The following is a 26,326-nucleotide window of genomic DNA, read 5'->3' on the forward strand; positions in this document are numbered from 1 at the left end:
CACTCCTCTCTTCATCATGAACGTTTTCTCGTCCACTTTTAAATAAACGTACCCATTCACGGACAACTCCTTCACTCATAACTGTAGGTCCGTACACGGCACACAGCTCACGATGAATAGCTGCTGCAGAATATCCTTTGGCTGTAAAAAACCTTATGACAGCACACACTTCACATTTGGCGGGGTTTTCTATTGCAGCACACATTTCAAACTGCCACAAAAGCTAAACTAGCGCAGGTACGACGTTCACTCGACCACGGCTTGATGCCGACTGACCTGTTGAGTGCGTGAACGCACAGATGGCGTCGCTACTACCCCCACAACCCGCACTGTGACCAATCGGAGGTTACTTTCTGAACCGCCCTCGTAATTTTGCAGTTAGATTCAGTGCTATATGTGCACACTGAGTCCAAAATGTGTCGCGAATAAAGTTACTATAAAGAAATAATACACTGGTGTCCAAAATTAAAGCAACAAACGGAACGCGACCGCTACGGTCGCAGTTTCGAATCCTGCCTCGGATACGGATGTGTGTCATGTCCTTAGGGCCGGCCGGAGTGGCCGTGCAGTTCTAGGCGCTACACTCTGGAACCGAGCGACCGCTACGGTCGCAGGTTCGAATCCTGCCTCGGGCATGGATGTGTGTGATGTCCTTAGGTTAGTTACGTTTAATTAGTTCTAAGTTCTAGGTGACTGATGACCTCAGAAGTTAAGTCGCATAGTGCTCAGAGCCATTTGAACCATTTGATGTCCTTAGGTTAGTTACGTTTAAGTAGTTCTAAGCTCTAGGGGACTGATGACCTCAGAAGTTAAGTCCCATAGTGGCTCTGAGCACTATGGGACTTAACATCTGAGGTCATCAGTCCCCTAGAACTTAGAACTACTGAAATCTAACTAACCTAAGGATATCAGACACATCCATGCCCGAGGCAGGATTCGAACCTGCGACCGTAGGGTCCCATAGTGCTCAGAGTTATTTGAACCATTTTGAACAAACGGAAATTTTGCAATTTTCCGTTTAATTCGCCACACAACAGTATAAACAGGTGATAGTATTTAAGTAGAAACAATGTAAAGAATACAGTACGTAAAGAACTGCGATATGCATAGCCGTAGACAATCATGTGACAATCACGTTCTTCGTTTCTTTTCCGACTTGGCGGATTTGCACACTCATTCTGACAACTGGTTAACATGCTTAGTGTGGGCTGTGACTACATCTGGCAGCAATACAGACCTGACAGCGGCGGGGCATGGTGCAAATGATGTCGTCGTCTCATGTTGAGGCAATAGTGACCAAGACATCTTGGGTTGTCGGATGTTCTGCCGGATATCAGCGTCGTACTTGCACGATATTTCGGTAGCATAACTCGTTACCTTCATCAGGGGCGAACTGAGACTACTCCTCGAGTGGACCTAGTCCAGTATTTATGCCTGTGTCCTTCCCCCTTCACCAGGCGCTGCCTCTGCGGTCCGCGCCCGCTCGCTGCGATCTTCTGGAGCATCCGGGTGAGAACACCCAGGACTGCAGCGGACGGGAAAGGGAACGGCAATGCTCCAGAAGATCCAGGGTCGGACGATATCACCGGCAGAGTACTGAAGCAACTACCTTGGTTGGCGATCGTTCATCTGGCTGCGCTGTTTAACTGGATACTTACGACAGCCACGTTTCCTGCTGCATGGAAGCACTCTGCCATTGTTGCAGTACCAAAACCGGGCAAGAATAAGAAGTATCCCAACAGTTATCGACCGATCAGTTTGCTTCCTCACGTTAGCAAACTCTTTGAGAGACTTCTTCTCCAACGCCTTAAACATCTGGCCGCGCAACTCGACGTCTTACCACCGGAGCAATTCGATTTTCGAAGTGGACATTCAACTACTCAACAAATCCTTCGAGCAGCAGAATATATTAAGGACGCCTTCAATCAACGAGAATTCTGTGGTGCAGTCCTGCTCGACGTCACCAAAGCGTTCGACAGTGTCTGGCACTACGGACTACTATGGAAACTGCGCACCCTTCGGCTGCCAAGAGTGTACGTGAAGCTAATCGCCTCGCACCTCAAGAATCTGAAGTTCGTGGTACGACTTGACAACGCAGTCTCTCGCGCACGCAACATCAACGCCGGAGTACCCCAAGGATCGGTCCTTGGACCGGTTCTGTACATAATGTACACTTCGGACATGCCTACAGTACCAAGGGTGGGGAAGGCAATCTATGCCGACGATAGTATGCTATATTCCAGCAGCCGATGGAGAGAAGTTCTTGTACCAAGATTGTAGAGTGCCCTTAACCCTTTCAGACCCAAATTATTCTCAGCCATGAAAAAAAATATCTATTCATTGTAATAGGTAAAAATGGGTATTAGAAACATAATAAATCCAACAAAATCACTGAAAACATTTTTATTTACATTTTACAGAATGTCCATTGTAATGGACAAAGAGTATCAACGGTTGTTACATCCTGCATTGTGGAACATTTTGAAACAATTCCTTCCTTTGACAAAACATAGATGAACATTACATTTCTCACAAAATACATGAGTTTTATTCTTACAACTAGGCATTTTACACCTTGAAGCTTCTGTATTATAATGGTACTCAGGAAAATGCCCAGTAAGATCATTCCGAATCTCTGGTGCCGGACGAATCTCAGTTTTTGCTCTTTTTGCTTTTATGTCCTGTAAATCACTACTGGGTCTGCCACGTTTCACTTTGGTACTAGTGCCCATTTTTACAAGAGCCTCTCCCATTATCATCTTAAAATGAAGCAAATCTATTGTCTCTTTCTCTCCCAGTGATTCAGTATTTCTTTTGTATTCCAACCAAATGTTCACACACGCTAAATCTACAGCGTGTAACAACATTCTCAATGTCCATTTTCTAGATTTAATAAAAATCCTATACATGCTAATTAACATATCTATTTTGTCAACACCACCCATAGCATGGTTGTAACGACATACAACTTCAGGCCATGAGACAGAAACATATGTCTTTCTTGATTTTTCCCAGCGCTGTACTTCATCTTGACTACCACATCCTACAAAATTTGATGTCAGAACTTCTGGTCTGTTGTCAAACCATTTACACATTATCACTGCTTTATTCATACTCACCACTTCTTCAGAAAAACCACGCCCTTTCTTTTTCAAATCCTTATCACTTGTGAAAGGTACATTTGACATGCGACATAGTCTTGCTGTTCCTGCTGCATATATATTTTTTATTTTTAATATTTCTAGTAAGTTGAATGTTGTGAAGAAATTATCAAAATAAAAATAAGCATGTTCCCTGTTAATTCTCTCAACAAGTTTTAGAACAATAGATGCCACTAATCCAAACTTTTTTACAAAAGTGTTTGAGATTTCTGGAGTATCTCCTTGGTACAACAGAAAGTCATAGCACAGACCACTTCTTCCACATAATAAAAACAGTTTTATACCCCAAGGTTTAGGCTTTCCCTTACAATACTGCTTTACTCCTAAATGACCTTTGAAAGGAATCATTTGCTCGTCAACACATAATTCTTCCTCAATCTGTAGTTCCAAGCATCTACGTCTAATACAATCATAAATGGGTCTCACTTTGTAAAATTTGTCTTTGCAATTTTCTGGCCTTGCCAAATTGTCAGCTACATGGAAATTTGATCTCAGTTGGAAAAATCTCTCTCTTGACATACTATTCGCAAAGAGATCTAAATGCAATGCTGAATCCCAATATGTTCTAACTCTGGGGTATTTCAAGCATCCCATAATTATATGAAGTCCTAGGAAAGCCTTTATTTCTGTTACATTTGTCGGTGTAAATGTTTTCCCATGTTGCAATGCATACATGTTGGTTTTTTCAACCATATTTTCTAAGCAGGCATGATAAATGTACTCTGAAAAATATTCAATGGGTGTCATATCACACTCTGATGGCTGCACTGAATACTGGTCTTCACCTATATGTGTGCTTTGGAGTGTAGGCGATTTTCTTCTCCATCTAATATCACTTTTTTCAGTAAACACCCACTCAGATGGAATAATAGTCTTCAACATTTGAGTCCTGTGCATAAGTATGATTTTGGTCATCTTCTTCTGTGCTGCAACTATCGTCTTCCAGTTGTTCCTCTTCGTAGTTTGTGACTACATCAGCACCTAAAAATGACAATGCAGTATAGCAACAACTAGGTCAAAATATATATAATAGTCAGGTGAGATTTATAGTTTTATTATTACATACCAGGTCTAGTGCATTGTGGAATAGATTCTGCATCATCAGGGCCACTTTCATCGTTTTCTGAGAGCTCTAAGTCAGAAACCTCACCTGACATCAGCAAATCCAGTATTTGGGAAGCATCCCTCTCAATATGATAAAATTCTGAAAGTCAATACGTCAGATGTAAGCAATTTCATGAACAGTGTTGAAACAAGACGCAAATACCAAGTCTGAAGCAATAACATCAAGTACAACTACTGCAATATTGTACATAAATGCTTGGAATTTTATCTACTGAACCTTTGGTAACATAAAATAAATTAGTTTCGTCCCCTACGTTACAAAAAAAGGCGCAGTTGCATCACAGAAGTTATTTTCATATAGCAGAGATACATTACAAGCACACAAGTAAAACCAACCATTGGGACTAAATGTCCATTTCAATGGACATCAGTTTTGTAATGTCGATAATACAGTGATTTTCCGAAGCATGTATCTAATTTTGCCATAGAAAGTATCCAAAACCTTACTGAAACAAATAAAACTTAAAAACAAGGGGAACTCTAACCTTTAAACACGTAAAATTGGTCGAAATATGTACCCACCTTTTACATGCTTCCTCTGTGCGGCCATCTTGTCTCAAGCAACGTCCAAATACTTTGTGACTTCACCACTAGATGGCAGGATCGCCCATCAAATTGAACCACAAGACTTCCATTGCGACGTACAAGCAATCCTAAAAACATCTGTACTCTCAGATATGAGATATTACTCTCGGAAAGTAGTGTCCATTGAAATGGACAAGGGGTCTGAAAGGGTTAATAGACTAGAAGACTGGACAGCTTGCTGGAGGATCAGCTTTAATCCCACGAAGACGCAGACCATCGTCTTCACATGGAAGAGAACCATGCCACAACGTCAACTGCGCCTCTACGGAACGCAATTTCCTTGGCTGTCATCAGTACGATACCTGGGAGTTATCATGGACAAAAAGCTCACGTGGTATCAGCACATTACAGACCTTCGCAAGAAGATTCACCAGCGTCTAGGAGCCTTATATCCTATACTCAATGAGCGGTCCGAGTTATCCATCGCAAATGGCCTCCTTATTTATCGCATGTATCTTCGCCCTCTGTTTGACTACGCTTGCGAAGTCTGGGCCGTTGCTGCCAAGACGCATATTCAGCGATTGCAATCGCTACAAAATAAAATACTCCCCGGGGTCTACCATGTACACTGCCAGTTTCCGCATCAGTACGTCCATGAAGCCGCCGAAGAGTTGGAAGCTCTAGAAAGACATAAGAAGATCGCAAGACACTTTTATGAGAAGACACAGACGTCCACCAATCATCTCATCAGGGACCTAGGAACACCACCACGGCCACGAGAACGACACAGACGACCTGTTGCAATGCTCGACCGATAAAGCACTGCAGCCTTAAGAAACCAACGAAATGAAGTAAGAAGAAACCAAAACAAATTAAGTTCCTAACCCCGCCCACGCCCTTCCCGTAAAACACATAAAAATAAAGATAAACAAATTTCCCCCCAAACCTTAAGATGAAGGCAATGCCTAAAGGTAAGTCCTTCGAAAATAGCTGTCATCAGCCTTCAGAAGTGGAAGTAACTCGAGGAGTAGTCTCAGGTCGCACCTGATCAAGTAACGAGTTACGCTACCGAAATATCGTGCAGATACTACCCTGATATCCGGCAGAACACCCGACAACCCAAGATGTCATTAGATCGCCGGGAAAGCCTGAAGAATTACAATAATGCCCATTCTTCCTGCAGAGCTGTTCGCAAGTCTTGAGGAGTGGTTGGTGGATGCTGACGTGCTGCAATCCGCCTCCCTGGTGCATTCCAGCCATGCTCTGTGGCAGGGGTGGGCAAACGTTGCACTCGGCTCATGAGCACACAGCGCTGCACGTGTGCTGCTCGCGTGCAATCGTCGACAGGGGCAGTGGCGACAGCCGGCAGGTTGCGGCAGTGTAGCTCCAGGCTAAGCTGCGGACGTTGAAGGGAAGCGACCACTACGTAGTGAATTTCAGTAACCGGAAAATGCAGAGTGAATCAAGGAAACGGAGAATTGGAGATTTGCTATCTTTTAAAAAGGAATGGGAGAATCAGTTTTTCTCTGTGCAAAAACGTGAAAATTGGAAATGTATAATATGTGACAGTATTCTCGCTGGTCAGCGGAAGTTCAATATTGAACGCCATTATAATAAATTTCAGTATGTTGCCGTTTTTAGTGCAATAAAAGAGGAATTTCTCAAGCGATTTGGGGATATATCTTACTTATCCCAAGGTTTTGAATAGTTCTCGAGACAATCTGCTGTTTCTGTAGATTTCATCCCAGTTTGCAAATGGAATTAATAGGTGTACAGCGTAATTCTCGCCTGAGAGACAGGTTCCTTTTGGCAAGACGTGTGATAGATTTTTATCACCACTTTCCACAGCAAGTTTCCTCGTCTCCATCGTGAAGCCGCGAAGATAATGTCAATGTTTGGCTCGACATACGTTTGTGAGAGATTTTTTTTCTGTTATGAAAATTAATAAGTCTAGGTTAAGAGCAAACATCAGTAATGAAAATTTGCGTAACTGTTTGCGTTTGTCTGTATGTAGAAATTTTGTTCCAGACAATAAACGTATTGTAAACTCCACCTGTGATAATTAAATAAAACTTATCGTAGGTAATAGGTACTCTTTCAAACGATGATTACTTTCAAGCACTCCTACTACCCTTATTCCTTCATTCAATAAAGCAGGCCAGGAAACAAAACGCATTACAGAGGAAGAAGCGGAGAGACGGTATGGTGGGGAGGGGAGCGAAGCGGGTGGCCAGCTTGCCCCTGTGTGCACACAGAAAACCTGTTAACTGCACACGTGCATGTGCACCGCACACGTGCAGAATTCCTGCCCGCCCCTACTCTATGGGATTCAAATTGGGAGAGCGAGCAGGCCACACCGTCTGTGCAATATCTTCCCTTCCCAAGGGAGCATCAGCCACCTGTACTCTATGAGGTCGAGCATTATTGTCCATCAGTAGTCTGGGCCCACAGCTTCTCGCAACAATCGCACCTGAGGTTCCAAGACCCCGTCACGATATCTGATAGCAGTTAAGCCTTGCTGTATTACCCGTACAGTTTCATGGAGAGGTGTTCGACTGGTCAACGTAATCTCTACCCATACCATTAGGGATCCTCTTCGATATCGGTCTGTTACTACAATGTTTCGATCCCGAAATCGTGTTCCACTTTCGCTCCAGATGCGAATCCGTCGAGAAGCACTCTCCACATCAAATCGGGACTCGTCTGTGAAAAGAATATTGACGCACTGTGTGACCGTACAGGTGGCATGTTGACGGCTCCACTCTAGACGTTCCTCTCTGTGAAGACGCGGCAGAGGTACACATACAGCAACTCTCCGACAATAAAGGGTACTCTGTCGAAGCTTTCTGTACGCCTTTTGTCTCGATACAACACGTCGAGTAGATACTGCGAGGTCAGATGCCGGTTGCCGTGCAGTACTAAGGCGGTACCATCGTGTCCTTACAGTCAGAAATTGCCCTTTCTCTCTGACGTCACGCGTGGTCGGACCTGTCCTGGTCCTTGAGATACAGATTCGGTCTCTATAAATTCTCTCCACGCTCGAGAAACAACAGAACGATTCGTATTAAGCCATAGGGTAACATCAAATGGTTCAAATGCCTCTGAGGACTATGGGACTTAACATCTGAGGTCATCAGTCCCCTAGAACTTAGAACTACTTAAACCTAACTAACCTAAGGACATCACACAAATCCAGGCCCAAGGCAGGATTCGAACCTGCTACCGTAGCGGTCGCGCGGTTCCAGACTGAAGCGCCTAGAACCGCTCGGTCACTGCGGCCGTAAGCCACCGGGCAACATAAGGTGGCGACTGTCCTGCTTCCATTCTTCCTGTGGCCCTCCACCACAGAGAGTCTGAAGGCGTCTTCTCTGTGCCATACTGCACCGTTTGTGGCTGTGAACACAGATATTGTGGATGTGGGACTACGCAGCAAACACTAACCCTTTTGAGATGTGCCCTAACGCCGTTGCTGACGTGGTTGTCCGTTGACCGGGATGCCGTCCTCCGTGCAGAACACAATTGTACGGACACCTGTTGAGAGTTTGTATGATTGTATCGTGAATTAATTATAGGACGGGGAAATGGCGGTTTGTTGCTTTAATTTTGGACACCAGTGTAAACTGTAACATCATGCCTCATGCTGTACTTTTACTGCATGAAAAGCGGGAAAGTAAGGAAAGGATAAACGTTTTTCCTTTCACCATTTTTCAGGGGTTGTCAGTGAGAAAAAATTTGTGTAGGGTGAAATTATATGTAAAGTTTGTTGCAAGTCTCTAAGTGCTCATTCTCAAATGCGGGCAGACGAATTCTTTGAATTCACGCCTCGCGGGCTACGTTTCTTTTTCAGTCCCACCCTCATCCCTTTGATAGGAAGGAAGGTGATTCTAACCCCCCATTCGATAGTTGCCTGACAGTAAGGTATATGTGTACGGAGTTTGATTGAAATCGCTCCAGTGGTTTAGGAGGTGATGTGAAATGCGCGCACACACACACACACACACACACACATTTTTATAACATGTATGGTTGTTTCTTTAATACTGATTTAGTAGCAGTTGTTCAGTAGGCTGCTGGGCATGTTGTTATTTGTTAAATGACATGGCTGTCAACAACTAAATCGCAATGGGTAAAGGAATATATCCAAATTCGGACCCCCATTTTGTTTTTGATTTTAAAAAATTTAACATAGTAAAAAACTATAATTTAAAAACATGTAATATTTACTTTTACTGTTACACGGCATTTCAATTCAACTCTTACAAAATATAATTAAAATTTATTATGAAAACTATTATTTTAAAAATCTTACTTGTGGAAAATGGTTGCCAAAATGGGACCTCTTGTAAAAATAACAAAAATAACACTAAGCTAAATTAGAAGACTTAAATCAGGGAAGTCATAATCTTCTTCCATAAGGACATAGCATTTTTCAGTGTTTTCTTTGCTGGACCCAAAATCCTTGCAATGGGGCACTCCTGCATGTTTTATTTGTAACTGTTCGTCTTTGTCCCGTTTAAGAAAAAGACTAACTCACTTTCCCAGCAATTTCGCCTCCTAAAGAGTGTTGGATGTTATTCCTCTTTGCCAATTGTACGGCCGTTCTTTACAAGTAATTACGATTAGGGGCAAAGAAACGAACTTCCTTAGTAAGACAGTACCAAACCAGCTCTTCTGCAAGAACGTTACCCAAAATTGTGGTTCTGTCTCTTTTTGTTTTTGCATCTTCCTCAGGTGTACCGTACTTCACATTGGACAACCTTATCAATGGCAAGTTTGTAGGACAGCCACAAGGCGCAGTTAATGTTTTTTATTGGCCGCTTTCGCTAATTCTAACAAGAGGTCACATTAAACTGTGCGAAACTGGCTAATAAAAATATTAACTGCGACTTGTGGCTGCCCTACAAACTTAATATCAACAGTCGCCGTTTCCTCTGCAAGCAACGCCTGCTCTCACTCACAAACGCTGTTTTTGGAACATTAAACTGATTACTGGCGTTCTTCCAATCCATCTTCTTCTTCCAAACTGTATCAGTAGCTTTAGTCACTTCAGAAGGACCCAATTTTATTTCCTCATCTTTCTTCGTTTTCCTCTTGGAAATTTCAAGAGAAAATGGGACCTAACATAGGCAGAGTTTAAAAATGAAAAAGTAAGGGGTCTGGTTCAAGCAACTAACGGAGGTACAGTTCACACAACTACAGCCCACATTTGTCAATCCATGAGAAATCTTTTACATTGTCAAAATATGTAAAGTCGAACTGAAAAGTGACAAATGAAGCTGGCGCCATGTGTATTCTGCTAGAGCATGGTAGGAGCCTAAACTATTATTGACCCATTCACACTTGATGCCACTAGACTTCAGGAGCATGTAGAGCCAAGAGACCAGAGGGTCTACTTAAGGGAGCGGGTGGTGGAGGGAAGGGGGGGGGGAGGAGTCCAGTTAAGGGCACTTTCTATTAATTGCAAGTGCCTAACATCAACTACTACCACGTTACATATGAAGTAGATATTTTACTTTTCAAACAATAGAAAATCCAGGATGGAATGTAACAATATTATGAAGAGGAAAGTTGCCGCACATCATAAAGCGGAGGTGCTGAGTCGCAGATAGGCACAACAAAGAGACTGTCACAAATAAGGTATCGACCATTAAGGTCTTCGTCAACAACAGACGACACACACACACACACACACACACTCACGTAAATGCAACTCACACACGACTGCAGTCCCAGGCAACTCAGACCCTGAATTTCAATTGCCTGGGACTGCAGTCGTGTGTGTGTGTTGCGTTTGTGTGTGTGTGTGTGTGTGTGTGTGTGTGTGTGTGTCGTCTGTTGTTGACGAAGACCTTAATGGCCGATAGCTTATTTGTGACAGTCTCTTGTTGTTTCTATTTGTGACTCACCACCTCCACTATATGCTGAGTAGCAACTTTCGTCTTCATAATATTTTACTTTTCCCTGAACACCATAATTATTAGTTATACATTTGAAATTATGGTAAAATATTGTGTATTATATTCATGTGCAACATTTCGTCCGTTCTTGTATCTAGATAAGAGACTAAAAGAAAATAGCAAATAAATAAATAATTCTACCACTGTTGGTAGTTATCATTTCGTCAACATAATGCAATTGAGCACACTCCATCTACAGTCAGCATAAGAAATTAGCATATATTACAAACACATTAGATCATATAGAGAGGTACTTGCAAAAGTAAAATTATGTGGGTGGCTTGTGAGTCGGGCTTTGATACCTGAGATGGTAGAGCACTTGCCTGCAAAAGGCAAAGATCTCAAGTTCGAGTCTCGGTGCAGCAGAAAGAGTTAATCTGTCAGTAATTTTGATAAACGTAGCCCCAGAATTAAACATAATAGAAAACGCACAAATAGATGTCAAAATTTATGAGTCAAGAAGTTCGCGCCATTGTTTGGTTTATTTAAACTGTTTCTATAGTAAATAGCACAAATGTTGATATCTACATGCAGTTCTACGTAAAGGTAATACACTTAAAATTAGTGCAGTTAAATCCGTATTTAGACACTGTACGCTAGATGAGCTGGTCTAGTTTTGTTAACAAAAGAATTACCAAGGTGACAGAGACCAGAGACTGAAAGTAGTATTTTGGACTCGGTATCGATTGTGAACTGGTGTGCCCTATTGAATAATAACAAAAGACGCAGCAGTCCCGTGATAAACAGTGTTTAAGTGAACGCTAGCTATAATATCAGTGAAAAAGAGTAATATTCCTAGAAGAATATCGTAGATATTATGTAGTGCATCATGAAAAGTAATGCTGCAGCGTAAAATTTGATGAGACATGCACGTCGACATCAGCATAGTCTGTACAAATGAAGACCAAAAGGCTGTCACATTTCCCCTTATCCCCTCCCTCTACTGCTAGACCAAGCTCAATACGTAATCACAGCATTCATTAAATGTACGATTAAACACAAAAGGGTTACAGACATTGCTGTAAGTGGGCATTGATGTAAACCAATGGCGAATATTGAAAATTTGTGCTAGACTGGGATTCGAACCCAAGTCTTTTGTTTACCAAGCAGACGCTGTGACCACTTAGCACGCCTCCCGTCAGACCCAAATTCTCAACGATAGCGTGGTCCATTGATAGTGAACGGGCCAAATATCTCACGAAATAAGGCATCAAACGTAAAAACTGCAAAGAACGAAACTCGTCTTGCTTGAAGGGGGAAACCAGATGGCGCTATGGTTGGCCCGCTAGATGGCGCTGCCATAGATCAAACGGATATCAACTGCGTTTTTTAAATAGGAACCCCCATTTTTTATTACAAATTCGTGTAGTACGTAAAGAAATATGAATGTTTTAGTTGGACCACTTTTCTCGCTTTGTGATAGATGACGCTGTAATAGTTGCAAACGTATAAGTACGTGGTATCACGTAACATTCCGGCAGTGCGGACGGTATTTGCTTCGTGATACATTACCCGTGTTAAAATGGATCGTTTACCAATTGCGGAAAAGGTCGAGATCGTGTTAATGTATGGCTATTGTCATCAAAATGCCCAACGGACGTGTGCTATGTATGCTGCTCGGTATCCTGGACGACATCATCCAAGTGTCCGGACCGTTCGCCGGATAGTTACGTTATTTAAGGAAACAGGAAATGTTCAGCCACATGTGAAACGTCAACCACGACCTATGGCGAAGTACGTGTTTTAGCTGCTATCGCGGCTAATCCGCACATCAATAGCAGACAAATTGCGCGAGAATCGGGAATCTCAAAAACGTCGGTGTTGAGAATGCTACATCAACATCGATTGCACCCGTACCATATTTCTGTGCACCAGGAATTGCATGGTGACGACTTTGAACGTCGTGTACAGTTCTGCCACTGGGCACAAGAGAAATTACGGGACGATGACAGATCTTTTGCACGCGTTCTATTTAGCGACGAAGCGTCATTCACCAACAGTGGTAACGTAAACCGGCATAATATGCGCTATTGGGCAACGGAAAATCCACGATGGCTGCGACAAGTGGAACATCAGCGACCTTGGCGGGTTAATGCATGGTGCGGCATTATGGGACGAAGGATAATTGGCCCCCATTTATCGATGGCAATCTAAATGGTGCAGTGTATGCTGATTTCCTATGTAATGTTCTACCGATGTTACTACAAGATGTTTCAGTGCATGACAGAATGGCGATGTACTTCCAACATGATGGATGTCTTGCACATAGATCACGTGCGGTTGAAGCGGTATTGAATTGTATATGTCATGACAGGTGGATTGGTCGTCGAAGCACCATACCATGGCCCGCAGGTTCACCGGATCTGACGTCCCCGGATTTCTTTTTGTGGAGAAAGTTGAAGGATATTTGCTATCGTGATCCAGCGACAACACCTGACAAGAAGCGTCAGCGCATGTCAATGCATGTGCGAACATTACGGAAGGCGAACTACTCGCTGTTGAGAGGAATGTCGTTTCACGTATTGCCAAATGCACTGAGGTTGACGGACATCATTTTGAACATTTATTGCATTAGTGTGGTATTTACAGGTAATCACGCTGTAACAGCATGCGTTCTCAGAAATGATAAGTTTAAAAAAGTACATGTATCACATTGGAACAACCGAAATAAAATGTTCAAACGTACCTACGTTCTGTATATTAATTTGAAAAACCTACCTGTTACCAACTGTTTGTCTGAAATTGTGAGCCATGTTTGTGACTGTTACAGCACCATCTATCACAAAGCGAAAAAAGTGGTCCAACTAAAACATTCATATTTCTTTCCGTATTACACGAGTGTGTAATAAAAAATGGGGGTTCCTATTTAAAAAAACGCAGTTGATATCAGTTTGACCTATGGCAGCGACATCTAGCGGGCCAACCATGGCGCCTTCTGGTTTCCCCCTTCAAGCTAGACAAGTTTCGTCCTTTGTAGTTTTTTCGTTTGACGCTTATTTCGTGAGATATTTGGCCCGGTCGCCATCAATGGGCCACCGTTCGAGTCTGGAGTGCATTCGCGCTGAACAGATCATTGGCTTTCTTCGCCTTATATATACACATCAGACTCAAACTCTTACGGGAATTAGCATAATGCTGCAAGTAATGAGATTATGAGCAACGGGCACTACATTCTTGTAGTGTGTGGATAGGGTAGACGGTGCAGTTGCGATGACATTTGTGACCAGATGTCTTAGTGGTCAGAGCATCTGCTTAGTGAGCAGGAGACCTGGGTTCACATTCCACTCCGGCACATATTTTCAATTTTCCCTGTCAATTAAAATGAAAGCCCACTTGCAGCAAACGTGCGTAATTCCTTTGTGTTTAATTCATGGTTTATACTGGGTCAAAATGGTGCCTGTTCTTTCGGACATGTCCGAAAGAACAGATATCATATACACTGATAAGCCAAAACATTATGACCACTGTCCAACGTTGGATGCCTCATGATGGCGTTGCGGGCAGGTGACGCGGTAACAAACGTATGTAAGCAGAGCGACACGGATGGGATCACCCTAGAGGAGGAAGGTATGGGCTGTAAATCGGGAAATGCATTGAGAAAAGCGACTTTTACAAAGGGCAGATTATTGCTACGCAGAGACTGTGAACGAGTATCTCGAAAGCGGCGAAAGTTGTCGAATGTTCACGTGCTACTGTCGTGAGCATCTACGGAAAGAGGTAGAAGGATAGTGAATTACCGTTAGGCGGTAAACGGTTGGACGTCCATGACTCTTCACAGAACGTGGGCTTCGGAGGCTTGTCTGCCCTGTAAAGTAGGGTAGATGGTAATCTTTGGCATCCGTGCCGAAAGAGTACTGTTCTTGTGCACGCGCAAATGTTTCGGAGCACACCGTTTCTCGTACATTGTTGAACATGGAGTAACCCTTTCGTGTTCGCATGTTGACCCAGTGCATCGTGAATTACTATTGCAGTGGGCACGGGACCATCGGTATTCAAGCATCGACCAGTGGAAACATGTCAGCTCTTCAGATCAATCACATATTTGCTACACTACGTCGCTGATCGTCTTCTAAAACGCCATCATCGAGATGAACGGCGGCTTGAAACGTGCAGCGCGCCACGGACGCTGGCTGGTAAGAGCAGTCTTACGCTATGAGAGACATTTTCCGGCGCTTGCGTGCAACCTGTGACGGTAATCGAAGACACGCTGATAGTTGTGAACGCCTGTATCCTTTCATGCTTGATGCCTCCCCGACGGCGATGTCACCTTTCAGCAATATACACTCCTGGAAATGGAAAAAAGAACACATTGACACCGGTGTGTCAGACCCACCATACTTGCTCCGGACACTGCGAGAGGGCTGTACAAGCAATGATCACACGCACGGCACAGCGGACACACCAGGAACCGCGGTGTTGGCCGTCGAATGGCGCTAGCTGCGCAGCATTTGTGCACCGCCGCCGTCAGTGTCAGCCAGTTTGCCGTGGCATACGGAGCTCCATCGCAGTCTTTAACACTGGTAGCATGCCGCGACAGCGTGGACGTGAACCGTATGTGCAGTTGACGGACTTTGAGCGAGGGCGTATAGTGGGCATGCGGGAGGCCGGGTGGACGTACCGCCGAATTGCTCAACACATGGGGCGTGAGGTCTCCACAGTACATCGATGTTGTCGTCAGTGGTCGGCGGAAGGTGCACGTGCCCGTCGACCTGGGACCGGACCGCAGCGACGCACGGATTCACGCCAAGACCGTAGGATCCTACGCAGTGCCGTGGGGGACCGCACCGCCACTTCCCAGCAAATTAGGGACACTGTTGCTCCTGGGGTATCGGCGAGGACCATTCGCTACCGTCTCCATGAAGCTGGGCTACGGTCCCGCACACCGTTAGGCCGTCTTCCGCTCACGCCCCAACATCGTGCAGCCCGCCTCCAGTGGTGTCGCGACAGGCGTGAATGGAGGGACGAATGGAGACGTGTCGTCTTCAGCGATGAGAGTCGCTTCTGCCTTGGTGCCAATGATGGTCGTATGCGTGTTTGGCGCCGTGCAGGTGAGCGCCACAATCAGGACTGCATACGACCGAGGCACGCAGGGCCAACACCCGGCATCATGGTGTGGGGAGCGATCTCCTACACTGGCCGTACACCACTGGTGATCGTCGAGGGGACACTGAATAGTGCACGGTACATCCAAACCGTCATCGAACCCATCGTTCTACCATTCCTAGACCGGCAAGGGAACTTGCTGTTCCAACAGGACAATGCACGTCCGCATGTAGCCCGTGCCACCCAACGTGCTCTAGAAGTTGTAAGTCAACTACCCTGGCCAGCAAGATCTCCGGATCTGTCCCCCATTGAGCATGTTTGGGACTGGATGAAGCGTCGTCTCACGCGGTCTGCACGTCCAGCACGAACGCTGGTCCAACTGAGGCGCCAGGTGGAAATGGCATGGCAAGCCGTTCCACAGGACTACATCTAGCATCTCTACGATCGTCTCCATGGGAGAATAGCAGCCTGCATTGCTGCGAAAGGTGGATATACACTGTACTAGTGCCGACATTGTGCATGCTCTGTTGCCTGTGTCTATGTGCCTGTGGTTCTGTCAGTGTGATCATGTGATGTATCTGACCCCAGGAATGTGTCAATAAAGTTTCCCCTTCCTGGGACAATGAATTCACGGTGTTCTTATTTCAATTTCCAGTAGTGTAATTCCGTGGTTTGAGGAGCATTATAATGAACTCACGTCGATGTCTCGGCGACCAAATTCAGCTGGTGTAAATCCTATGGAACCCATCTGGGTCACTATCGGACCCCATCACCACGTACTTAAATCAGCGGCCCGTTATTTACATGAGCTCTACGTAGACATCTAATGCCACATACCTCCACAGACCTACCAACAAAGCGTCGGATCCCTGGTGCGCAGAATCAGTGATGTATTTCGTTTTAAAGACGGACAACTAAGGCATTAAGCAGCGGGTCATATTGTTTTGGCTCATCAAGTGTATAAATGTTCTGATATATCTCTAACAGTGACATGCACAGGCTCATTACGGGAAGGCTGCAATACAAAATTTTATAAATTCATGTCTGTGACTGTCAGTGAATTATTTATGTACTAATTCATACATCTATTTTGTCTGTCAAGATTGTACATATGAAGTATTCAATTATACTTTACCCCCATTATCCCAGAAAGGAAATTATGTAACGTAAATTACATAATGTTATTATTGTGAATTTCAGTGCATCACTCCATACCAAACATAGAGCTATAATGCTATTACATGTCAGCAGAAAGGAAATCAGCTAACATTAACGAAACTAAACAATTGGCAACAAATATTCCAGTTCAGAATTTCATGAACAAGCGATGAAATGCTTTTTTACTTAGTGAAGTGTCGTGGCAAAAATCATTTTTATGGAATGGGGTTTGACATGGAGTCACTGGCACTTCGCTGGAAATTTTATTCCAACTGAGCCATGTGGGATTACCCGGTGAACTCATTAGTCGCAAGATGAACCGTTCTCTATGTCTATGGGGTAACTAGATAATTACTTTTAAATCCACTTCTTCCAAGGGTATCAAAGTCAGAAAGGCAATCGCTGTATAGTTTTAGTAACGTTTTAGATAATCTCTGTACAGAGATTTAAAAAAATCGAAACTCAGTTCACAACTTCATTTCAAAATCAGCCCAAATCCCCAGGTCTTCAGATTCGTGGTTTCAGTTCCAGATTCTTTAAGAAAATGATCTTGAGACTGTTTTTCTAGGGTGAATGCAATTGTGCCCGGAGGTTAAGTATGATGAAAATATGTGTAGGAGGGGCTACAGAACAAGGTAAACTTCAGTTACAAGACATTTAGCATACAACAAAAAATATAGGGTTGACAAGTAAGAGCTCATTGTTTCTCTCGGCGAGCTGAACAGAAATCAAACTCTCTGGTTTTCAGATGAGTGAGTGCGTCAAAATGGCGCCCTTTCGATGAACAAACTCTAAAGGAAATCTGCGAGCTTTGTGTTAGTAGCTAGAAAGGTTTAAGTTTAGATGCCATAGAGTAATATTTTGGAAAATGTAATAAAACAGCAAAAGAAGAGAATCGAATGTTTGAAATGTGCAGTTACAGAAGGGTGCTAAAAATTAAATGGATCGATTAGAAATGAGTTGCTTCTCCGCAGAATCAATGGGGAAAGTAGAAGAAAGGACAAGATGATGAGATGTGTGTTAAGATGTGCCAAAATTGTAGGGGAAGACACAGACACAACAACACACAGAAAATAACGGAAAACGTTGGGTGCACCAACTATTTTGAGATAAAGAGAGGGAAGGAAATCGTGGTTGGACACGTCAAACCATTCAGAAGAACGATTACCGAAAAAAAAAATAAGGTTGCAAAATTTGACGATCAAAGAGGGGCACTGATTAGCAACTTGACTTGCATGCGGGACGAATGAGGTTAAAACCTCTGTCTATGTATCCTGATGTAGGTTTTCCATCGTTTCCGTAAATACAAACTTTAAGTCATCATCCACCTTCGAGAGTGAATCACAACTTCAAAATTAATGTTCTGTTTATTTCTTCTTCAGTATTGCCTCAGCCATCAATTTCTGTAATGCCATTTCCCCGTTTTAGTCAGTAATTATTTCTTATGTCAGTCCTCACTGGAAACTACATGTTATTCTAGCCTCAATTGAAATCTCACCCACTTCTCCCTCTGAAATTAGGAAAATAATAAACTTGCTTAAAACCAAAAACTCACTTGGAATTGATGGCATTTCCAGTTAAATACTAAAAGCTTGTTCTTAACAGATAAGTAAGATTCTCAGCCACCTGTGTAACAGCTCTCTGGAACAGGGCATTTTCCCTGATAGACTGAAATATGCTATTGTTATACCTTTGCATAAAAAAGGGATAGATCTGGTGTCAACAATTACCGTCCAATCTCCCTTCTAACAGCTTTATCCAAAATTTTTGAGAAAGTAATGTATTCAAGAGTAGCTTCACAAATCTGTAAAAATGAAGTACTAACAAAATGTCAGTTTGGTTTCCAGAAAGGTTTTTCAGCAGAAAATGCCATATATGCTTTCACCAATCAAGTTTTGAATGATCTGAATAACCGAACACCACCCATTGGGATTTTTTGTGATCTCTCAAAGGCTTTTGATTGTGTAAATCATGAAATTCTGCTAGACAAGCTCAAGAATTGTGGCATGAGTGGGACAGTGCACAAATGGTTTAATTCGTACCTAACTGGAAGAGTGCTGAAAGTTGAAATACGCAGTTCTCATAATATGCAAAGATCAGCACATTCCTCAAACTGGGGAACTATCAAGAATGGGGTTCCACAAGGGTCAGTCTTGGGTTCTTTGTTGTTCTTAATATATATTAATGACTTGCCATTCTATATTCATGAAGAGGCAAAGTTAGTTCTCTTTGCTGATGATATAAGTATAGTAATCACACCTGACAAACAAAAATTAACTGATGAAATTGTCAATAATGTCTTTCAGAAAATTACTAACAAGGGAACCTCCCCATCGCACCCCCCTCAGATTTAGTTATAAGTTGGCACAGTGGATAGGCCTTGATAAACTGAACACAGATCAATTGAGAAAACAGGAAGAAGTTGTGTGGAACTGTGAAAAAATAAGCAAAATATACAAACTGAGCAGTCCATGGGTGACATAGGCAACATCATGGACACTCTGAGCTCAGGAGCGCCGTGGTCCCGTGGTAGCGTGAGCAGCTGCAGAACGAGAGGTCCTTGGAAGTCTTCCCTCGAGTGAAAATTTTAATTTCTTTATTTTTGCATAGTTATTATCTGTCCGTTCGTTCATTGATGTCTCTGTTCACTGTAATAAGTTTAGTGTCTGTGTTTTGCGACCGCATCGGAAAACCGTGCGATTAGTAGACGAAAGGACGTGCCTCTCCAATGGGAACCGAAAACATTTTATCGCAAGGTCATAGGGCAACCGATTCCTCCGCAGGAAAACACATCTGATATATTCTATACGACACTGGTGACGGCATGTGCGTCACATGACAGGAATATGTTGTCGACCCACCTAACTTGTATACTTGGTGAATGGGTAAAAAGATTCTTCTACCTTGCCCGATTTAGGTTTTCTTGTGGATGTGATAATCACTCCCAAAAAAGTGATGAAAACATAAGAGTTTGTCACATAAACTGAAAATAAAAAATTAAGCTTTTCACTCGATGGAAGATTTGAAACAAGGACCTTTCGTTCCGCAGCTACTCACGTTACCACGAGACCACGGCGCTCTTGCGGTCCCAGTGTCCTTGATGTTGCTTATCTTCCCATGAACTACTCAGTTTGTATATTTTGCTTATTTTTTCACAGTTCCACACAACTTCTTCCTGTTTTCTCAATTGATCTGTGTTCAGTTTTTCAAGGCCTATCCACTGTGCCAACTTATAACTATATCTGAGGGGGGTGCGATGGGGAGGTTCCCTTGTAAGTGGTTCCTTATAAACGGACTCTCACTGAATTTTGATAAGACACAGTACATACAGTTCCGTACAGTAAATGGTATGACGCCATTAATAAATATAGACCTTAATCAGAAGCATATAGCTAAGGTAGAATATTCAAAAATTTTAGGTGTGTCCATCGATGAGAGATTAAATTGGAAGAAACACATTGATGATCTGCTGAAACGTTTGAGTTCAGCTACTTATGCAATAAGGGTCATTGCAAATTTTGGTGATAAACATCTTAGTAAATTAGCTTACTACGCCTATTTTCACTCATTGCTTGCATATGGCATCATATTTTGGGGTAATACATCACTAAGGAATAAAGTATTTATTGCACAAAAGCGTGTAATCAGAATAATAGCTGGAGTCCACCCAAGATCTTCCTGCAGACATTTATTTAAGGATCTAGGGATATTCACAGTAGCTTCTCAGTATATATACTCTCTTATGAAATTTGTTATTAACAACGAAACCCAATTCAAAAGTAATAGCAGTGTGCATAACTACAATACTAGGAGAAAGGATGATCTTCACTATTCAAGATTAAATCTAACTTTGGCACAGAAAGGGGTGAATTATACTGCCACTAAAGTCTTTGGTCACTTACCACATAGTATCAAAAGTCTGACAGATAACCAACAAGTATTTAAGAAGAAATTAAAAGAATTTCTGAATGACAACTCCTTCTACTCCATAGAGGAATTTTTAGATATAAATTAAGAAAAAAAAAAACAAACAAAAAATATTTAAAAAATTAAAAAAAAACAAAAAATAAAAAAGTTGTTATATTAACTTAGTTATGTTGTTAAATTAACTTAATTATGTCATGTATTGGAAAATTTGACTCGTTCCACATCATTACGAAATATCGTATTCATAATCCATGGAACTAGTATTAATCTAATTTAATCTATTCACTAGCTGACAAAAAATTCATCGAACAATATTTCCGCAAATGTCGTATGACTAGGGCCTCCCATCGCGTAGACCGTTTGCCGGGTGCAAGTCTTTCGATTTGACGCCACTTCGGCGACTTGAGCGTCAATGGGGATGAAATGATGATGGTTAGGACAACACAACACTCTGTCCCTGAGCGGAGAAAACCTCCGACCCAGCCGGGAATCGGACCCGGATCCTTAGGATTGACATTCTGTCGCGCTGACCACTTGTTTTAATTTTTTATTGTTCTCATTTTGTTCGTTGCATTTGTTCACTGCGGATGTCCCATGACACCCGTTCAAGTTCAGTGTTGAGCCGTTGACTCAGTTTTTTATTGCAGAGGGCAGCTAACCCTCTGGCCGAACACGCTGAGCTACCGTGCCGGCTATTACTTAGCTACCGGGGCGGACAATATTTCCGTAGCAGAGTGAAACAGCTCTCTCAAAATTCTAAATATATGAGGGGCAGTCAAATGAAAACGAGGCAGATGGAAAAAAAGTAAGTAAACTGTTTATTATTTCTGAAGTAATCGGTATAACTGTTAATATATTTACGGTATTGCAGTGCCGATGTTATTCTGAATTATGATTGAATGTTTCTTTGGATATGCACGGATGTCCAAAGGAACAGGCACCGTAGCGACTACAGCCACTATGGAATAAATTAAATGTTTTCGCAGTTGCGAACACGGGCGACCATCAGATGTAGAATGGAATGGCAACAACGAAAATTTGTGCCGGACCAGGACGCAAAGAAGGATTTCCCGTTTAATTGCGTTTACCGTTTGGCTGTCTATGCACGACTCATGGCCAAACCCAAAGTTGCTTATGTCGTCAACCATGCTAATGCTATCTGTACTGGAACATCCACTATGTAGATTCCCGTATAGGTGAGACATTTTACATGAAAGGGACTTGGCATTTTAATGTAAATGTTCACAATGATCACGCATGGGCCGTTGAGAATCCTCATGAAATTGTGCAGTCACTTGTCAATATAGATTTTCTGTCAACGTTTGGGCCGACATTTTTGTCGACTGTTTGTTAGGGCGTCTGTTCTTCCTCCCAGGCTCAGTGGAGAAACATACCATGCTTTGTTAGAGAAGGATCTACTTGTTTTGCTAGAGTATGTCTTCACGAGTGCGACAAAACATGTACTTCGTGCAGAATGGAGCTCCTCATTTCAGTGTTAACATTCGTAGGCTTCAGAATAATCTATTTCGTGACGGACGGATGGGTAGAAGTGGAACAATTCCTTGGCCATGCTCTCCGGACCTTATTCGTGGGAGCAATTAGAATTTCTTATGTACGGCACGCCGGTACAATCAATGGAACGGTACATTGATGCATGTATCCTTTCTAATCAATGACATTCTGAACATTTTATTAAGGGAAGAGTGTCATATTGTGCTGATACGTTCTTTTCCTGTGTTTCCCATGGTTAATATGTAGAAGAGTTCTAGGAACTGACCTCTAAGAAGAAAATAAATCGTTTTCGGATCCATGTCCATGTAACATTTTTTCTTCCTCTTCGTTTGAGGCACGTTTCCTGAAAGTTTGGACACACCTTGTAATTCCATTTTCGTAGTTCCCCAGGGAGCCGACATGCGTGGGCAGTGATAATGTGACGTAGTACTGCCGCTTGTGGAGCAGCAAAGAAACATACAATATGTGATCAATAGTATCCAGACACCTCAATAAACATACGTTTTTCACATTAGGTGCATTGTGCTATCACTTACTGCCAGGTACTCCATATCAGCGGCCTCAGTAGTCATTAGACATCATGAGAGAGCAGAATGCGACGCTCCGCGGAACTCAACCCCATCAAACGTGGTCAGGTGTCACATGTGTCATACGTTTGTACGCAAGATTTCCACACTCCTAAACATCCCTAGGTCCCCTGTTTCTGATGTGATAGTGAAGTTGAAACGTGAAGGGACGCGTACAGCACAAAAGCGTACAGGACGATCTCGTCTGTTGACTGACAGAGACCGTCGACAGTTGAAGAGGATCGTAATGTTTAATAGGCAGACATCTATCCAGACCATAACACACCGATTCCAAACTGCATCAGGATCCACTGCAAGTACTTTGACAGTTAGGTGAGAGGTGATAAAATTTGGATTTCATTGTCGAGCGGCTGCTCATAAGCCACACATCACGCCGGTAAATGCCAAACGACGCCTCGCTTGGTATAAGGAGCGTAAACATAAGACGATTGAACAGTCGAAAAACATTGTTTGGAGTTACGAATCATGGTACACAATGTGGCGATCCGATGGCAGGGTGTGGGTGTAGCGAATGCCCGGTGAACGTCATCTGCCGGCGTGTGTAGTGCCAACAATAAAATTCGCAGGCGGTGGTGTTATGGTGTGGTCATGTTTTTCATGGAGAGGGCCCGCACTCCTTGTTGTTTTGCGTGGCACTATCACAGCACAGGCCTACATTGATGTTTGAAGTACCTTATTGCTTCCCATTGTCGAAGGCAATTCGGGGACGGCGATTGCATCTTTCAACACGATCGAACACCTGTTCCCAATGCATGGCCTGTGGCGGAGGGGTTACACGACAACATCCCTGTTATGGACTGGCCTGCACAGAGTCCTGACCTGAATCCTATAGAACACCTTTGGGGTGTTTTGGAACGTCGACTTCGTGCCAGGCCTCATCGACAGACATCGATACCTCTCGTCAGTGCAGCACTCCGTGAAGAATGGGCTGCCATTTCCCGAAGAAACCTTCCAGCACCTGACTGAACGTATGCCTGTGAGAGTGGAAGCTGTCATCAAGGCTAGGGGTGGGACAACACCATACTGAATTCCAGCATTACCGATGGAGGGCGCCACGAACTTGTAAGTCATTTTCAGCCAGGTGTCCGAATACTTTTGCCGCGCGGGATTAGCCTAGCGGTCTCAGGCGCTGCAGTCATGGACTGTGCGGCTGGTTCCGGCGGAGGTTCGAGTCCTCCCTCGGGCATGGGTGTGTGTTTGTCCTTAGGATAATTTAGGTTAAGTAGTGTGTAAGCTTAGGGACTGATGACCTTCGCAGTTAAGTCCCATATGATTTCACACACATTCGAACATTTTTGATACTTTTGATTACATAGTGCATGATGTCTGTGGTCCCTGGCTTTGCTGTGTCTTCGTTCATCGATGGCAAAGATATAAGATTTTACCTAACGCCTTGTCCAGGTCATTCACCTCGTCATTATATTCAACAATGGTAGTTGGGGACACATGTTCAACTACCCGCCTGTCAACAACGCGCCCTCGTTGAGCCAGGATGGGTTCTCATTTACCTAACTCGCTCGTCTAGCCAGTTGCGTTGTCGAATACTCAACCCTGCTAATGGGCTATTGAAGGCTAACTCCATAACAAGCAGAAACAACTGCCTCTGTGCACAAATGTTACCGCCATACATATGCGCTGTATTCCGGAAAATGTGTTTTCATAATTTCTATCAACATTTCTACAAATTTGAAAGTTGCCTCCAACGTCTTTCCTGAATATGTATAGTGAGTCTCTCCCCAATAGGAGACTGTATGGGAGGGACTCTATTTGATGCTCTTTGTCAGACAGTGTTAAATGTAGTTTTCACATGAACGAAAAGTGCTAAGTTGCTGGGTAACTTTGTTTGCAGCTGTTCTTTCGGAGAAGATCGACTCTGTTGATGAAAAGCCACCGCGCCCAGTCATTTTCAAGGCCGACCGTCAGTTCATGTTCTTCATAGTGGACCACCAGTCTTCGGCAGTACTCTTCGCGGGACGTTTTGCTGGTCCTCCCGCTCCTACACCATCCGAAGCGGCTGCATTTGCACAACAATTCCCCGAACATCAATTGTGAGTTCTTCTTTTGTACCTTGCATTGCAGCGGTTGTGGCTGCGACATCACACGCTCTGACTTCAATCATAGTACTCGCCTGTACCTCTCCCAAGAAAATGTTTCGTACATTTTACAAATAGAGTCACGGTACTAAGGTGGTGAATTGTACAAAAGGGAAGCTGACAGTATAGCAGTAGCTGTGTATGATTTTCAAATTTTCCCCTTGTAAAAAAGTATGAAAGTAAAACATTTTAATGTCATAACTATTTTTGGCTAAAGAATCCAGAAGGTTTGTTTAATCGCTTACTGTTCTTCACGTATGTTAGCAAATTTACTTGTCGAAATGCCATTACTGTGTTTTGTTACTGAGAAATGCCATCACATAGTCAAGACATCTCGAACAGCATCAGGTGCCTGTTTTACCATAGGACGGAGGGATCTCCATGAACGAAGTAAGACATCCACAGTTCATGATTCGCTGCACATTGATTTGGGATGTAACTGAACACACAGCTCACAGTGCCCTCTTCACCACAACCTCTCATACTCTTGTCCCAAATGTCTGGTAATGTCATTTTCTTCCTTCAGGACGAGTCAATCATCTACCTCTACATCTGCATTAACACTCTGTAATACACTGCTGTGAAGTGCGCAGCAGAGGTTGTTTCCATTGTACCGCATATTAGGGCTACTTCCCCTCCATTCATGTGTGGAGAACAGTAATAATGAAACTTCCTGGCAGATTAAAACTGCGTGCCAGACCGAGACTCGAACTCGGGACCTTTGCCTTTCGCGGGCAAGTGCTCTACCACTGAGCTGCCCAAGCACGACTCACACCCCCTCCTCACAGCTTTACTTCCGCCAGTACCTCATCTCCTACCTTCCAAACTTTACAGAAGCTCTCCTGCGAACCTTGCAGAACTAGCACTCCTGAAAGAAAGGATATTGCGAAGACATGGCTTAGCCACAGCCTTGGGGATGTTTCCAGAATGAGATTTCCACTCTGCAGCGGAGTGTGCGCTGATATGAAACTTCATGGCAGATTAAAACTGTGTGCTGGACCGATACTCGAACTCGGGACCTTTGCCTTTCGCGGGCAAGTGCTCTACCGTGTCTCCGCAATATCCTTTCTTTCAGAAGTGCTAGTTCTGCAAGGTTCGCAGGAGAGCTTCTGCAAACTTTGGAAGGTAGGAGACGAGGTACTGGCAGAAGTAAATCTGTGAGGACGGGGTGTGAGTCGTGCTTGGGTAGCTCAGTTGGTAGAGCACTTGCCCACGAAAGGCAAAGGTCCCGAGTTTGA

The 26,326-nt window shown here is 43.4% G+C and overlaps 1 protein-coding gene across 2 annotated transcripts in view; it reads left to right on the forward strand.

Moving 5' to 3' along the window:
• The window catches only part of LOC124595029 (leukocyte elastase inhibitor-like), a 217,883-nt gene that overhangs the window by 163,419 nt on the left and 28,138 nt on the right, over positions 1–26,326 (forward strand). Inside the window, exon 8 of one of the 2 annotated variants that reach the window (XM_047133589.1) lies at positions 24,845–25,043. The exons of the other annotated variant lie outside the window; for it this stretch is intronic. Coding sequence (XP_046989545.1) covers positions 24,845–25,043 — 199 coding nt within the window. The remainder of the gene's footprint in view (positions 1–24,844; positions 25,044–26,326) is intronic. 2 annotated transcript variants of the gene reach the window in all.

Source organism: Schistocerca americana, chromosome 2 (genome assembly GCF_021461395.2).
Source record: "Schistocerca americana isolate TAMUIC-IGC-003095 chromosome 2, iqSchAmer2.1, whole genome shotgun sequence".
Lineage (NCBI taxonomy): Eukaryota > Metazoa > Arthropoda > Insecta > Orthoptera > Acrididae > Schistocerca > Schistocerca americana.